The 17,500-nt window shown below is 35.0% G+C and overlaps 2 protein-coding genes across 2 annotated transcripts in view; both read left to right on the top strand.

The window, feature by feature from the left end:
• Positions 1 to 17,500, top strand: part of Vps50 (vacuolar protein sorting 50) — a 244,468-nt gene that overhangs the window by 196,099 nt on the left and 30,869 nt on the right. The window lies entirely within an intron of this gene.
• LOC137653898 (uncharacterized protein DDB_G0287625-like) overlaps positions 10,645 to 17,500 on the top strand; it is a 13,122-nt gene continuing 6,266 nt past the window's right edge. The window contains exon 1 of the mRNA XM_068387525.1: positions 10,645 to 14,825. Coding sequence (XP_068243626.1) covers positions 10,645 to 14,112 — 3,468 coding nt within the window. The 3' untranslated portion in view covers positions 14,113 to 14,825. The remainder of the gene's footprint in view (positions 14,826 to 17,500) is intronic.

The raw sequence follows: 17,500 nt of genomic DNA, 5'->3' as shown, positions 1-17,500 counted from the left end.
TTTTATATCAAAAACTCCCAAATAAAGAAACTTTTCCTCTGTCTTGAATCAATTACAGTAACCCTATTCTGAAGGCTTGTTAACCAAAAACAATCTCTTGAGAGATCGGATTGTTATTTTAATTGTCTCGTTACCATCACCGAGAGCTTACACGAGGATCATATTAATTAAATTAGTGATAATTTTCAAAATTGTAGAGAGAGAGAGAGAGAGAGAGAGAGAGAGAGAGAGAGAGAGAGAGAGAGAGAGAGAGAGATGCCACAATATTGGTGTATTTCTTGAAACCGGTTGAATGACAAGAATTTCTTAGTTTTGTTATTATCAAGTTTTCTACCAAAAATTTTCGAAAATCTTATGAAATTGTCTGCAAAAGGTGCCAGTATTTTAGCCTATTGATAGAGTACATTGTAAGGCTTTATTTGATATATTAATGATATTTATTTTCAATTCAATCTACAAATGCTATCTTTTATACTTACCCAAACCTTATTAAACATATTCTATTATTAAAAACATTGGCTAACCTGATCTAGACAAAATATGTTAAAGAAAACTTGAGTGGTAATCCCACTCTTTCTCTCTCTCTCTCTCTCTCTCTCTCTCTCTCTCTCTCTCTCTCTCTCTCTCTCTCTCTCTCTCTGTCTCTCTCTCCCCGGTACAGAATGTGTTTCACCTGTTAGGTTAAGAAGGGAAGGAGAAAGATTACTCACCAACAGAAGTAGACGCAAGTTCACTTCACTCAGTGGCTTTGGTATTGTGGGAGCTGCCACCAGCTAGCTATTTCGGTTACCGTAGCATTGGCTACCGTATAGATGCTATGTTTTCCCCCTTGGCTTTTTATTTTTTTAATCTCCCTCTACACCTTTTAGTTAACTTAGTGTATTATGGTAATTTTGATTTACGATGATATTGTTTCGTTGCTTTGTGTAGGCGAATTCGAAAATGGAATTAGACCTATGCGGTTAATATAATAGTTTTTGTCGTTTTTCTCAAGTAATTTACGGTTTTATTCAATAACTTTTTTATAATTACTCTTAAAATCAATTTTTGGGGGAGAATAGTTTTACCACTTGGCTATTGGATTCTGCTAGTCTTATTTACCACTTCAATGAAGATGCAACTTCTATACAAATTTATTCTCTATCTATCTTAAGGAAAACAAGAAAAGGTGTATTTATAGATGAGAGAGAGAGAGAGACTTTTTGGTTGATGCGTGTATGCTGCTCTTCCTCAACAATAGAGTCCTTTCAATACGCGTCATCAAACTTCCGGTCCGCCATCTTGGAGGGCATACAAAGACGCGTTCAGTGAATAGCTATGGTTGAACTGTTGAATATTTAGCCATTTCATCACATTCACATTCACACAATGCCCAGTTTTTGCGCTTTTGTTGGCTGTGGGAATCGAGGACGAAGAGATGACAAGAGTTTCTACCGCATACCGGCAGTTATTCAGAATCAGGACAAAGATACAGAAGAATTATCCAAGTGCAGACGTGACTTATGGTTGACCAGAATATCGCGGGCTGATCCACGTGAATCCTCACTACCCTAAGCACGTATCTGTTCTGATTATTTCATATCAGGTCAGTCTCGGCTAGGCCCTAAAAGTATCATTATTCCCGTGTAAACATGCTATATCCGATCGCATAGGTGACTTCAAAAGTATCATCGTCAGTTCAGTGTGTAGTGTGTGTGGGGGAGGGGGCATCTCAATTTTTAAACATCAAAAGGGGCATCTCAGATTTACAAAAAAAAAAAAAAAAAAAAAAAAAATAAATTAAAAGCGCCCATATTGGCTATATTAACAAAGGCTACTTACCTAGGTCTCTCTTTCGCCAAGGTGCTCATGCCTATATATAATTAAGTGTATATTTATATTTATTTTAATTTATGTATTAAATTGTGCAGACATACAGGCCTATGTGATGAATAAACATTGATTATAAATAATAATAATAATAATAATAATATCTGAAAGCTGGATTAATCCAAAGGGGTCTTCAGCTTATATATGAAACATCGAAAAAATAATTAAACTTGCGCATTTAATTGCAAGGAGGCAAAACGATCATCCAAGAGCATTACAATAGAGTTTGTCCATCATATGTTTATATGTATATAAGAAATTATAGCATTTGTAACCAAACACAAACACAATGGTTATGCATGAACTGATAAAGATTTGACATAATAAAGCAAAACTTTTACATACATTTTGACAATAAAAAATTATAATACACAAGGTTAGGCTAAATGATCAATATTAGCATTATAATTATAAACACTCTCTTTATCGGCCCAGTGTTTATCTAATTTTGGACTTAAAAGCATTAAAGGGAAAAACAACGAATTCTGGAAGCAGATTATTCAATGGAAATGTATGCCCACTCATGTTCTGGGTTGGCCGACAGTACCAAGTAGTTCACCATATCAATGTATGAAATACTGGGAAAATCCTCAATATTTTGACTGAATGAATTCTGCATCTGGTATGGATCTAGGCCATCAATTAGATCGAGTTTCTGCTTGTAAAAACGCTTATCATCACCCGACAATTGTTTGACAAAGTCGCTCTCATTGTCCTTATTCGCTGTAGCAGCCGCCATGTTTTCGCTTTGTATGCCCTCCAGCATGGCCGCCGGCGATTCCCAGTGACGTCATTGAAAGCACTCTATAGTATTAGATTGTAAGAGAGAGAGAGAGAGAGAGAGCGAGAGAGAGAGAGAGAGAGAGAGAGAGAGAGAGAAAATATGTCACCCCTCTACATTTTTTGAGTGCATCTTGAACTCATTTACTACCCTAGACCAGTATTGGATGAAATGTGTTTCAAGGAATACCGTAGAAGCATCAGTTCATCTTAAAGACTGCAATGAAGTTGAATTTATACACGAAAGGACAATTATGGGATGTTGTGAAGGGCGAGGGAAATGAAGAAAGTTGAATGAGATGAAGAAATTAACTGAGGGGTGATGGGAAAATTTAATAAAGGACTTAAAAGCTTTAGTTGTGTGGGTGGAAACTTGACAACCAACGTCAGTCTTTGGGTAGAGAGACTAAAAAAAAAATAGTTTGCTATTAGAATGCGATCTAAAAGAAAATTAATTCTGACGGCTGAATTGAAAGTTAGGCCTAAAAAATTATATTTTGTTATACCTATTTTCTCCAATAGTTTAACATTGTAACATACATTTTTATGTAGGCCTAACGTATCAGAAGACTAAAAAGCTTATAGGCCTATGTGAATTTCCTTTATAAAGATGTTTTGGGTAAAATTAATTGAGGAAATGTCATTCAAATCATTCTCTGGTTCGTTAATTTATTTTTGTTTGCAATAATAACATTTGTGTTCCTCGTAAGAATAGTAGTACCGTCAGTACACCCCACGCAGTACACTGTAGGCATTATAACGACTCTTCGGTCTGTAGCTTTACCCACTTGTTAGCCTTCTGATTCGCCTTCATTCCTACGGCCATTATTACTGTACCTGAATGGCTTTCCATGGCCCGGTGCCAGGCATTATGAGCAATATTCTACATTCATGAATCGAATTCAATACCTATGTTGAATTTCTTTGAAAATTCATTTCTTATTGATGCCACTTTCTGGAATTTAATTATCCAATCTGTGAATTTAATTGCTTAGTTGTACTGTTTTATTTAATATTAATGTTATTTTATTTTATGTTTTATTACTTATCCGTTCTTTTCTCATTTTTATTTACTGTTATTTTTTATCAATTATGTGTTTTTCTTCATTTTTATTTGAAATTTCTATCACTTTTGCCTTTTTGTTCTTCTTTATTTGCTGTGAAGTTTCTGTCACTTTTGGTATTTTTTTCCTTTTTATTTAATGTGAAATTTCTATGACGTTCTTTTTTTTTTATCTTCAGAAATTCCCTGCAGGGAATGGAAGTGCTACGCTTCAAAAAGTATCCATTGAATATATTTAGGCAACGAATTATGGCCTCTGAAAGGAAAGAGCTCTTCAGTCATTGTATAACTTGAGTTTTTAATTGAGCGACTCAATTTAATTAGTGGAAATGTTTTACAGAAAAGAGGCTTTTGATATGGCCAGTCCTCCTCCCTCTTCCCCCTTCTTCTCCCCCCTCTCCCCGGCCTTCCTCCCTTTGTTGCACTTTCATAGTGCATGATCATATCCCCCTTACAACCCCCTCCCTGAGTGGTGTTGGAAGAGAAGGGGGATGAAGGTTTATATATATATATATATATATATATATATATATATATATATATATATATGTAGATATATATATAGATATATATATATATATATATATATATATATATATATATATATATATATATATATATATATATATTATAGCGTGTGTACGTGTATGTATTTTGTATATATGTGTGTATATATATATATATATATATATATATATATATATATATATATATAGTAATGTAAACTAATTCCTATCTCACATTAGGATGGAATCCTGACACGTTTAAAATGTGAGAGAGAGGCATTGCTTTTGGTAGATTAAATAGTCTTGTTTGTTTGTTTGTTTGTTTTCCTTGTTAGCAGCTTTACGGAAAAACCTCAAGACGGATTTACTTGAAATTTCCATTAGAGATGCACTATGGCACTCAATAGACCCCATGGAAATTTTGACCTTAGAAGGTCAAGAACAATGTCACAATGACTCGAAAGGTCAGAATAATTTATTTTACTGTGACTTCCATCACATATTATCCGATTTGCTTGAAACCAAGACCAAAGTCTTTATTTTCCGGTGCTGAAAATATAATGCTCTATATCAAAATCTTGAAAATGCATAATTTTGACGATTAGCAGGGACAAAGTTTTAGGGGGGTCGAATTTTCAAGGTCATTGAATTTCAGAGGGTTACAACTCCCAAACGAGGACAGATACAAACTCTGTTAATAATATTGATTTAGAAATCCATATATGGGCTTCAAAATGATGCTATGACCATTGACCTTATGTGACCTTGAATTGTCAAATTCAACATGACCTGATTTCAGCAAGTTTAGATATACACTCGTTTACTATTATTGGTGGAGACTGCGACTCTAGAAAAATTTCGTAGAGCAATGGTAGCGCTTTCGTCACGGTTCATATGAGAAGGGCAGAGTTTGCTGTCTTACACCGAATGTCAAATAGAGATAGTAATGATGATGATAATCTTAGGGAATAAAGAGATGTTTGTTTATATAATTTTTGTGTGTAACATGAAATACAAAATCGTGACAGGAAAATATAAAGCCGCGTAATATACCATATTTGACGTAATAAGTAAGATTGTTGTATAATTAAGTAAATGCTTGTTTTTTATTTATGATAATCACATACTATAATAATAATAATAATCATAATCATAACGTTAGAAATAACATCGTATCAGTTTGAAAATATCTCCTCCTGGTACGAGTTAAAAAGTTATGTTTTTTTTTTTCTTTTAATTCAAGGTGAAGACGTATTGTCACATGTAGAAATGGAAGCCATATCATTCCCCGTTCCACAGGGGGTGTGGGGGGGGGGTTCGACTCTTAACATTGTGTTTGTAAATACTGAAAGTGAGAAATGTTTGTTTTTCTTGATCGGCGATTTTTTTTGGAAGTGACTAAAGGTTATGAATATACACGGCCTTATGTACGCTCTTTTATGTATGTACAGTATATGTGTGTGTGTATATATATATATATGCATGTACGTTTATATATATGTATATATATATACACACTATATGTATGTATGTTTATATATATGTATATATATATGTATACATATATATATACACTATATGTATATATATATATATATATATATATATATATATATATATATATATATATATATATATATATATATATATACATGATCTTTTTGTCATGAAATATACCAAAGCATGAACATTGCTATCGTAGAACGTGAATTTTAAGACTTTCCAACAATTTTGGAGAAAAGGATGAAATATATGGGTGCATTTACTGTCTATGTACCCGGATTTAGTGTGGTATGGACTGTGGCTCAAGCGATTAATAGGAAGTTGTCATTTGAACCTTCTGTTGAGGAGTACTAATGGATTTTTTTACATATACGGATTTTAGAGAGAGAGAGAGAGAGAGAGAGAGAGAGAGAGAGAGAGAGAGAGAGAGAGAGAGAGAGACTTAAGCTTTCAGGTACGTTTGTTACGTCATTATCCTTTCTGTGACTAATAACTATTTTTGTTTCTCTGTAGTCAGCACTTCAGTAGGAAATTACCAACACCTGAAATGGTTACGGTGCCCTTATGCAATGTTGTCACTATATATATATATATATATATATATATATATATATATATATATATATATATATATATATATATATATATATATATATATATATATATATATATATACAGTATATATATATATATATATATATATATATATATATATATATATATATATATATATATATAATTCCCGGTCAGAATCCCACAATTCTTACAAGCGCTCAGCTCTGTCCGTTCCTCGGAGAGGGAGTAGTCATACCAGGATGAGAGGGGTGAGCGTGTGTGGGGTTATGTACTTGAATATTTAGCCGTCATTTTTGACGGATTGCGTACAGTAGTTTATTATGTATACTCTTTCCTTAAGGGTGAAGATGCTACGTTGTTGAAAAGTAGATTCCTTTCCAGCAGTAAGGAGAAATCCCAGTATTTAATGTCAATTCTTTTAAAAGTTTGTCTTAATCTGTAGATGGATAGAAATTATTTGAATATTTCATCTACGAGTTGTGTAATGGTGGTTGTCAGTTAAAAATAACAAAAGCTAATGATTTTGACGTTGATAATAGGAGAAACCTCTCAGGTGTGGTGACGCAATTGTAAATACTAGCTTTTTTCGTAATATGAGGAAGGTTACGTAACCTGTTTAAGGTGAGCTCGATTTGAGGAAGAGAGATTTTAGTGTCTTTGTAAAGAAAAAAAAAAGATTAATTTAATCGATATAGATATAAGGATTCACATGCGGTTTTTTTTTTTTTTCGGTAGCAGCGGTAGATGACCACTTTATTAATATTTGTTGTAAATCTGTTAGTGACGATGATGGATGCAGTAGTCAGTTGTTGAAGTAGAAGGAGGGAAAGAAATTATAGTAGTAGTAGTAGTAGTAGTAGTAGTAGTAGTAGTAGTAGTAGTAGTAGTACTAATATTAATAATTACAATTACAATAATACGTTTAGTTTGATCACCATAGAAACGAGTTGACAACTACAAGTAATTAAAGATCTAGAAAGGGAAAAGTGAGGGTAACTTTAATGCTGAATTCATTATTCAAGATATAGTGGAATATAGAAAAGAAATTTGGAGATGAAAGGAAGATTGTAAATAATAGTTACAGTATTTTTTACTCTAAAATTATCTGTTAGACAGAAGGATTCAGAAATTTGAGCAGTTAATGTTAATAATTGATGTGGTTGAAGAAGTGTTAAATTGTGATGATTGAATTATGAAAGGAAAGGCGAATAGAATAAATGAATTGAAAATATGGGTACTGAGAGAGAGAGAGAGAGAGAGAGAGAGAGAGAGAGAGAGAGAGAGAGAGAGAGAGAGAGAGAGAGAGAGAGAGATTTTTTAGCGACAGGATAAGCTTGCGAAATTCGGAAATATGTAATATTTGAGCACAATAATACAAACTTGTAATTCCAAATGTATTTTCCTTATATCTGTAAACTCATGTTTAGCCAAAACAAAAATAAAAATAAAAGATGTACTGGAGATTCTGCGCTATAAAAGAGGCCAGATATTTGCAACATCCAATTTGAAAGTGTTGATTTTAACAAACCAGCACAATTTTGAGAAAAATAAGTCCCATGTTAAGGTTTTAAAAGTGGACAGTGTAAGTACATGAAAATACTCATTTCACATGTACCAGTATTATTATTATTATTATTATTATTATTATTATTGTTATTACTTGCTAAGCTACAACCCTAGTTGGAAAAGCAGGATGCTGTGAGCCCAAGGGCTCCAACAGGGAAATTAGCCCAGTGAGGAAAGGATATAAGGAAATAAACACGAGATGTTTGAGAACAATAACATTAGAATAAATCGTTCTTATATAAGCTATAAAAATTTCAAAATAACAAAAGGAAGAGAAAAAAGATAGAATAGTGTGCCCAAGTGTACCCTCAAGCAAGAGAACTCTAATCCAAGACAGTACAGAGACTATGTACCTTGTGTATCTTTTGATGTGTAATTTCAAGTATTATTTCACATGTTTCTTTGTCAATGAAAACATTCTTATGTGTCTGCTGTGGCTTCATTTGTACTGTACCTCGATGGCTCAGTACCCAAGTTGTCACGTGTTTATAGCCTTCGTGACGCTCTTAGCTCTAAATAACTCTGCTAAGGCTTTTTGAATAACACATAATTACCTAGTTGACTCTCTCTCTCTCTCTCTCTCTCTCTCTCTCTCTCTCTGCAATGTCAGTGGATCTTTATTAGTTTTTATTTTATAATCCACTTGCTCCATGTTAACTCTTGGCTCTAAATAACTCTGCTAAGGCTTTTTGAATAACACATAATTACCTAGTTGACTCTCTCTCTCTCTCTCTCTCTCTCTCTCTCTCTCTCTCTCTCTCTCTCTCTCTCTCTCTCTGCAATGTCAGTGGATCTTTATTATTTTTTACTTTATAATAATCCACTTGGTCCATGTTAACTCTTGAAATATGTCCTCAAACGAGAATACATATTTAATATTTTTACGAACAATTCGATACTTTTTATGATGGAAGTCGTAAATGCTTATATTCCCTATTTACTGTCCTTACCTTTGATTTTAAGTAATTTAGTTACATAGAAGATTATCCTGTGCTTATATCTGCTTGCATGTAGGTGACCGTGAAATTTTTAATATGCTCCATAAACTAAATTTATTTCTCAAACTTTCCGAAAAATTACATGATATTGGAAAATTCTTCTTTACGCTTTCGTGCTTTTATGTTGCTATGAATTTCTCATAAGTTATGATGCCTTGTGTTTTGAGAAATTTATGGTAATTATAGAAATAAGAAATTCATATGGTTATTAAAGTTAGATTAAGAAAACTATTTTGTGTCTTGTTGTAGGAACTGTAGATATATCTAATTTCATCTGATTTATACTCTTGTAAGGTGTACATCCTTATTGTCGATGAAAAAATCCTTCACTACTGTCATGGCAACATGATTCTCACTATAAAACGCGATAGATATATTCATATATATCACCCCTATATTTCCACTTCAGAGAGGCTAGGAGTTCATCGTAAGAAGGGAGTGATACAATAGTTCTATTTATGCTAAAATAATTCTTATTAAGAATGCATTTCCTGCAATTCAAAATGTATATACCCGAATTTTCCCATTCAAAGCCAATGATAATTTTGCCGTGTACCCAAAGTATGCTAATAACCTCTTAGGCCCTAGGGCCAGACCCAATGACCAAATTAAATTAATACGGGCCCAAAAACATCATATCCAGGAGAGGAAACATCCAGTGTATATGGAAAGTGTACAAGAGTATTGTTTACCCAACAAACAACCTGATATATTTGTATTAAGAAACATAATTATCAAAAGACTTCTCGTCCTTGTATGATAGATTATACTCTTGAGTACAAAGTGCTGGGAACCTTGTCCCCATTTGCAGACGCAGTACTCTCCTAGATTAAGGTTACTGGTAATAATCTAGGAACATCGGAAGGCAACGCACAGAAATTCTTTCATTATGACTGATTCATAAACCGAAAAGTATGTGATCTTGACAGTGTTTTATTAGAATCTATTGTGGAAAATTTGATCGGTTTTCTGTATGGTTGCCTGGTAAAGTGTTAGCGAGTCATAGCAAAGCTTTGAACCTTGGCTTGATTAGTAATCTTAATGGTAATCCTGCGAGCATTCTCAACAGCCTACATTAGTCAGCCATGTATTATTCGTTAATAGATTTTCATCAATATCAGTTTCTATGTAAAAAAAGTTATGTTCCAGCAGTAAGCCGTCTTTGAAATGAGGATTAAAATATTAGAAGAATAACATTCGTGATGTTGATGGTAATTGTTTATTTATATGTGAACTGCTGACTTGCATACTTGAATGGATACGAGTATTTTGTGCAGATTGTGATTATTCGAAGGTATATCTAATCATTAAAATTATAATGCTTACTGCCTTGACTTGGTATCCATCAGTCATTATCAAGTTCTTTGGAAGATTTGTTTTTTCAAGTAATATGTCGATTGGAATACAGTATTTTATATGGCAGTCTGTTACTTACTCTATTATGAAATTTTTATGCATCATATTTTCTATCTTGCGAATATTTATTGGCCGAAGGTAGTCAGACCTACATAGACATTTGTGCTGTGTCAAAAATTACTTTGCATTTTTTTCTGTTGATGATGCCCTAAGGACAAAGATTTATTGTGCTGTTTATTTTCTATTACAAAATTTTCATTTTCTGGATGACACTGAAGTTGTAACACCTAGTTGATGCTTAATTATGCTGAAGAGTTATGTATTTGCCACCTTCAAGGTGCATAAAGTTGTTTTTGGTATATTTTATATGTTATGAAATAAAAGTGGTGTCCAGTGTCTACATCAGAGTTTTATTTCTGTTACAGAAATGTCACAGAATGTTGGCACCAAGTTATGCTCTGCTAATGGATGCCAAACTCAGTTTAGTGATAACGGCACTCATAAATGCTGTCCCAGCCACTCTTCTTGCTATGACTCTGACTTAGCCGAATATCAACCTCACGACTGCGATCAGTGTCGGGAATGGATCTCCCTCCTACTGAGTGGTCCATCCGAAGCTATGCAACAGTCGGTGGTTTTGAGAGAGAAATTAACTTCATGGATTTCAAAAATGCAAAAGCTTAGGAAGAGAAGACATCTTCCAGGGAGCGTGGTTCAAGACGAAGCTTTGCGTGAGTTGGTGTTTGGGTTTGATTCTGGTGTGGGAGGCCCCAGTTCAAAGAATGTAGAGGAGGAAATCTCTCCCAGAGAGTTTCAAAAGTCAAAGCGACCACCAAGAAGAAGATTGATTGTATCAGATGATTCCGATAGTTCAGAAGTGGAAGGGGCACCTCCGGAAAAAAGAAACAGGGTTTTACATTTCTCAGAAAGTGAAGATGATGAACCCTTTGATGATGTGTCAGTTTCTTCAGAACGAGTCACGTCTGCTACAAGACACTTTTCAGAACGAACTAAATTGGAAAGTCATAATCCAGGACGAGTAGGTTCTGACAGTCGTAATTCAGGACGAGCTGGTTCCGACAGTCGTAATTCAGGACGAGTAGGTTCTCAGAGTCGTAATTCAGGACAAGTAGGTTCTGACAGTCTTAATTCAGGACAAGAAGGTTCTGATAATCGTAATTCAGGACGAGCAGGTTTTGACAGTCGTAATTCAGAACGAGGAGGTTCCGAAAGTCTTACTTCAACACGGTCATATCTCGAGAATCGTATCTCGAAACTATCTAATTCTGAGAATCCTTATTCAGAACGAGCTGATTCTGAGGATCGTTATTCAGAACGAGCTGATTCTGAGGATCGTTATTCAGAACGAGCTGATTCTGAGAATCCTTATTCAGAACGAGCTGGTTCTGAGAATCGTTATTCAGAACAACCTGATTCAGAACGAGCTGATTCTGAAAGTCGTTACTCAGAAAGAGCTGATTCTGAAAGTCGTTATTCAGAACGAGCTAATTCGGAGAGTCATTCAGAACGAGCTAATTCGGAGAGTCCTTCAGAACGAGCTAATTCAGAGAGTCGTTCAGAACGAGCTAATTCAGAGAGTCGTTCAGAACGAGCTATTTCGGAGAGTCGTTCAGAGCGAGCTAATTCGGAGAGTCATTCAGAAAGAGCTAATTCGGAGAGTCGCTCAGAACGAGCTAATTCGGAGAGTCGCTCAGAACGAGCTAATTCGGAGAGTCGCTCAGAACGAGCTAATTCGGAGAGTCGCTCAGAACGAGCTAATTCGGAGAGTCGCTCAGAACGAGCTAATTCGGAGAGTCGCTCAGAACGAGCTAATTCAGAAAGTCGTTCAGAACGAGCTAATTCAGAGAGTCGTTCAGAACGAGCTAATTCTGAGTGTTTTTCAAAACAAGCTGATTCTGAGAATCAATATTCAAAACAAACTGTTTCTAATAATCTTTATTCAGAACGAGCCAATTCTAATTCTGCTAATCATTATTCAGAACGAGCCGATTCAGAGAATTGTTGTGCAGAACGAGCAGATTCCGAGAATCGGAAGTTAGAACGACCAGATTCTGAGAATCGGAATTTGGAACAAGCAGATTCTGAGAATCTTTATTCAGTAAGAGCAGATTCTTTGAATCGTAATTCAAAACGAGCCGATTTAGAAAATTTTCATTCAAGACCAGATTATTCTGAGAATCGCTGTTCAAAACGAGTGGATTCTGAGAAGCGATACTCAAAACGGGCCGTTTCTCAGAATCCTTATTTAAAACGATCTGATTCTGAAAATTGTAATTCAAAAAGAGGTGATTCTGAAAATCTTAATTCAAAACGAGCCAATTTTGAGAATAGTCATTCAAAACAAGCTGATTCTGAAAACTGTATTTCAGGGCGAGCTGATTCTGAGAATCTTAATTTGGAAAGACTTGTATCTGGAAATGGTAACTTAGAAAGAGTTGAAATACCTTCGATGGAGGAAGTAGCAAAAACGATGAACTGGTTGGTGCAATCTGTTGGGAACATTCAGAATATGCTGTTACAGAAGCAGATGATCAAATATGAAAATGTCACGCCTTCTTCTGGACTGAAAGATACTGAGAATTTTGGTGGTATACAAACTTCTTTCAATGTAAATGATGAAAAGGCATCTGGAAGAAGCAATATTCTTGCTTCAAATCCAGTGAAGGGGAATATTTTACCTTTGAAAAGTACAAACCATCAGGAGAAAAATGCAGAATTTGAGTTTTGCCACTCAAGCTCGCTCAAAGAGACCAGGAAACGGCAGGAGAAAGACGATGGTTGGGTGCCTCTTCCTGACGGTTTCAAATTAGACAGAACTGGCCCTGTCCCAAGAGTTAGAGTTCCTGTTGGTAGGGAGTGGGTGACACTCTCCTCAGAAAGGTGCAAGGTTCGCTTCCAAAGTACAATTCCATTCATAAGATATGTGGCTGATGGGGAAGAGGAGGAATCTGCTCTTTCAGGTAAATGCACATTAGAAAAAGACAAGGGTTCAAAGGCATTCAGAGATAGTCCAACGTTTACCACAAATCTCTCTAGTGGTGCAGCTTCACAAAAGGTCAACTGCCTTCCTGGGGCAAGAAACCATAAAGACAACTGGCAGGTTATGCCTGAAAATGACGAAGACGCCTTTGCCAGAGGTAACTGTGATGATCTGAACACCCTTTGGACCAAATTCATTGAAGGAAAGAGTTCCACCGGGGCTACTAGTTTGTCGTTTCTGAATATCCTCTTCAATAGAGAAAACATGACTGACATTTTTGCAGCACTTTCTGCTCCTCAAATAGGCGTGGAAGACACAGCACGCTTGTTGAGAATAAAATTGAGGAAGCTACCTGTTGCTTCTTACAGAGAAGAAAAAGGTGCAAGGGCCCAACTTCTTAGGCTGATTAATAGCATTCAGGCTTTCCAGTCACTTATGGCATCCTTCAAAACAACAATGGCAAATGGGGATGACCAAGTAACCAGCATTTTAATTCGTTTTTCAAAAACCTTAGAAACCCCAATGTTAACTCTAGAAGGGGCCTTTCGCTATGCACTTATGGAATTTTATAGAATACGGAAAACTTTGAGGCAAAAGGTTTTTCGTGGACTAAAGTTGAACTTACAGGTCTCTGAGTTGATCAAGTCATCTCCCTTTTCAGAGGATCTTTTTCATCCAGTGGCTGTGAATGAGTTTCTCTCCCAATTAAGACAACAAAAAATAATGCATTGGACCTTACCAAGAAGAGGGCTCAAAAGAAAGTTATCTTTTCAAAGCAATATTTTGCACTTTCCAAGAGGAAGGTTGCTCGCAAAGAGAAAATGCGCGATCGAAAACTACACAAGCAATCCCGGAAGACCACGATATCCAAGAAGAAATCTACTCGTAGAGTAAAATCAAAAAGAGGAACCTTAAAATCAGACTCTCGTCAAGGTAGTGTCACGAAAGAGAAAAGCCATGAGCCTATGGAGTTTGAAAACAGTGAGCAGGAGTTTTCTGAGGAGTTCTAAGAAATTGCAAGGGTACATATGAAAAATATTAAAACGAACTGTAGCTGAGTAATCCAAAGTCTTTGCTGTCATGTGGGGTTTGCAATAATCATTAAGCTCATAAGCATCTGAAATGTGATAGAACATTACTGTGAATTTATATCTCTAATTTTAGAAGATTCCCAATGTTATTTTGAAGTATAGAAGCTGAAAAAAAGGATTTCTTACAATATTTCTTTAGGTAGTGATAATTCGCTACCATGAATTTTCATCAGGGGTGAATCATCATCATCATCATCTCCTCCCACGCCTACTGACGCCAAGGGCCTTAGTTATTTTTCGCCAGTCGTCTCTATCTTATCTTGAGCTTTTAAATCATTACTTCTCCATTTGTCATTTCCTTACTTCAGTAGTGAATAAGTGATCAAAATGTTATATCTTTTCGTTATAACTCAGATAATGACTGTGATATAAAAAAAGTTCGAAAAAAGCTGTGTAGTGTAGTTAACTGAAATAATCCCCTTATTAAGTGAAGTGAGTTGTGTTGCCCACAATAGTTTAATCATTTAAGAAGATAGTAATTGCCATCAGGTTATACAAGAAGATTGATTCAGAAAGGTAAGAATAGATCCGTTTTTAATAAGAGTGAAAATGTGTTTACATAGAGGTATGACCTTTCAAAAGTCATCTAGAGAACTAGTTGTTTTAGCTGTTTGATTTTATAGATTCTGTTTTAGTCCAAGAAACGAATGAACCATATGTATATGGATTACAATATATCCAGAGATGTGGTTTATTATTTCTGTCCACCTTTAACAGTAGTGGTAGCTGTCTTCAAGGCAAATGTGACGTTACAAAAAGATTTGTTACTACAGTACCTAGATTTGTGTGATTTAAGAACGTAATGTGTGGGTGCTTTATTTTTGGTATGCTTTGCTGCGTTTCTTCTGGTGTAGAATTAGGTCTTAGTGATATGTGTTAGATGATGCAATTAGGTCTTAGTGATATGTTTTAGTACTTGTTTGGAAGTAATCGCATTAACTGATTTTGTGAACTACTGTTTTACTGAACTCTCTCTCTCTCTCTCTCTCTCTCTCTCTCTCTCTCAGTGCAAGTGTTGTCGCTTCTTTAAGGTTTGTCTCCTTTCTAAAATGCTGTTAATCTCTCAATCTCCTCTCCGGAGAGGATGATGGAGTGAGTGGGGAACATGATGCCAGGGAAGGTGTCTCGCGGTCAATGTTCAGTCGCTCACAGTCATGTGTTGTTAGGCTTTCATTCCCCTTAGCAGGAATGGACGTTAAAGATTTTATTTGGTGAATTATTCAAGTTTGCTCTCTCTCTCTCTCTCTCTCTCTCTCTCTCTCTCTCTCAGAAGGGCTTTGGCTAATTTATCTGCAGATGATCTCACGATATGTATAAGAATTTGAAAACTTTTTTTGTGGAATGGCTGGTATCGTTTCCTTCATCCATTTTTACAGAGTTTATTCTCGTCATCTTCCTATTGATGTTACTCCACTTACATAAATAACACTATTCGTTAACGTCACTTCAGCCTTGTATGATAACCTTTTATAACCTTTTAGGTCCCATTTTACTTCCTCATTCGAGTAAATATTAATATCGAAATTTGTAACATTTATGATTGATTTTTTAGGGATTTTACTGTTAAAATTTCTTTTGTGTATCCCAGACATGTTCTTTGTTAAATTGAATGTTATACCAAAAATTCTATATACTGGTTAAGAGAAATCAGTTTATTTCTACAGTTTAAGTTATTAGCATCAAAAATACATTTGTATGTGAAATACCCCTATCATGAAATTAGTTAATTTGAATAATCATATATGTGATTGGATGAAGATTTATCTTAGTTTTATCATATCCAATAGATATCTTATTTATGACTCATTGTTTAGGTACAGATAATAGGTAACTTGACTTCCATCTAGCACTATTATGATGTTCTTAAGGTCCATATATATAAGGCCATAGTCTAAACTCTAAAGGGTCCTTGGATGTATCTAAGGCGACGTCTCTGATAGTTAAAGCATTAAGGAACTAGTGTATCACCTTCGTGTTAAATTTATAGTTTGTACTAATGTTGAAGACTACATCCTCATATCTTTGTAGGAGAAATTTATTTTGAATTTAAGACACATTGAAAGTGTTTGGCATCTTAGGGGTGATTTAATTTCCTTGGTATTGTGGCACTTTATTTTAATATTGGGTTTTATGAATTATTGCAGAGAAATTTGTTTTTTCAGTACTAACTATGAATGATTTTTTTGTTGTTTTTGAAGATTTACAATTGTTTATTGCTTGAAGATTTATGATTGTTTATTGCTTTTGCGCTTTTAAAAATTTGTCTAAATTTTATGTATGTAGATAGCTTATTTTTGAGAGAATGCATATCTCTCCTCTCTCTCCTCTCCTCTCTCTCTCTCTCTCTCTCTCTCTCCTCTCTCTCTCTCATGGTAATCTGAGCTTCGGCGTTTTAATCTATCCGGACGATGGAAAGAAATGAGTACCTTCTTAAATATATTGCCTTACTTCAGCTAAGCAGGGAAATAGGTACAGTTGGCTTCATTTATTCCGGTACTTTTCATGGGAAGCGGAGACTCTCTAGTATTTTTCACCACTAACTATTATTAATGTTTGTTGTTTTTGAAGATTTATAATTTTTTATTGTTTTTTGCACTTATGAAAATTTGTATAAATATTTATGTAGATTGCTTATTTTTGAGAGATTGCTTTTCCCCCCCCCTCTCTCTCTCTCTCTCCTCTCTCTCCTCTCTCTCTCCTCCTCTCTCTCTCTCCTCTCTCTCTCTCTCTCTCTCTCTCATTGAGCTCCCGCGTTCTAATCTACCAGGAAAAAGGAGAGAGATGGGTAGCATCTAAAAAAGTATTGCCTTACTTAAACTAAGCATGGAAATAGGTACCTTGACCTTGTTTTTAGTCGAGCGCTGTGGTTTGCACCTAGTATGGAGAGATTAAGGGAATTGGAATAGAATAATAATTATATACCATAGAAAAGGGTAGGACATGAAAGTAGGTAATCCACAGCCCCAGGGTGTTGAACCATTCTAGTTACACACAAGTACCGTACATTCCTTTTATTTCTTCGACATATCAAAAGGCTGATCAGTGATCCATTTATTTATTTATAATAAATATATAGGTTATAGATAAGTCTTTCCAGCCTTTTAATATTCAGAAGAAATAAGTGTACGGTAACTTTCATTTTATGAAAAGAATATGAAATTTATTGAGCTTTCGAAGGGATCATCTCCCTT

This window comes from Palaemon carinicauda, chromosome 15 (assembly GCF_036898095.1).
Source record: "Palaemon carinicauda isolate YSFRI2023 chromosome 15, ASM3689809v2, whole genome shotgun sequence".
Classification (NCBI taxonomy): domain Eukaryota; kingdom Metazoa; phylum Arthropoda; class Malacostraca; order Decapoda; family Palaemonidae; genus Palaemon; species Palaemon carinicauda.
This window is presented reverse-complemented; position numbering and strand designations above follow the sequence as displayed.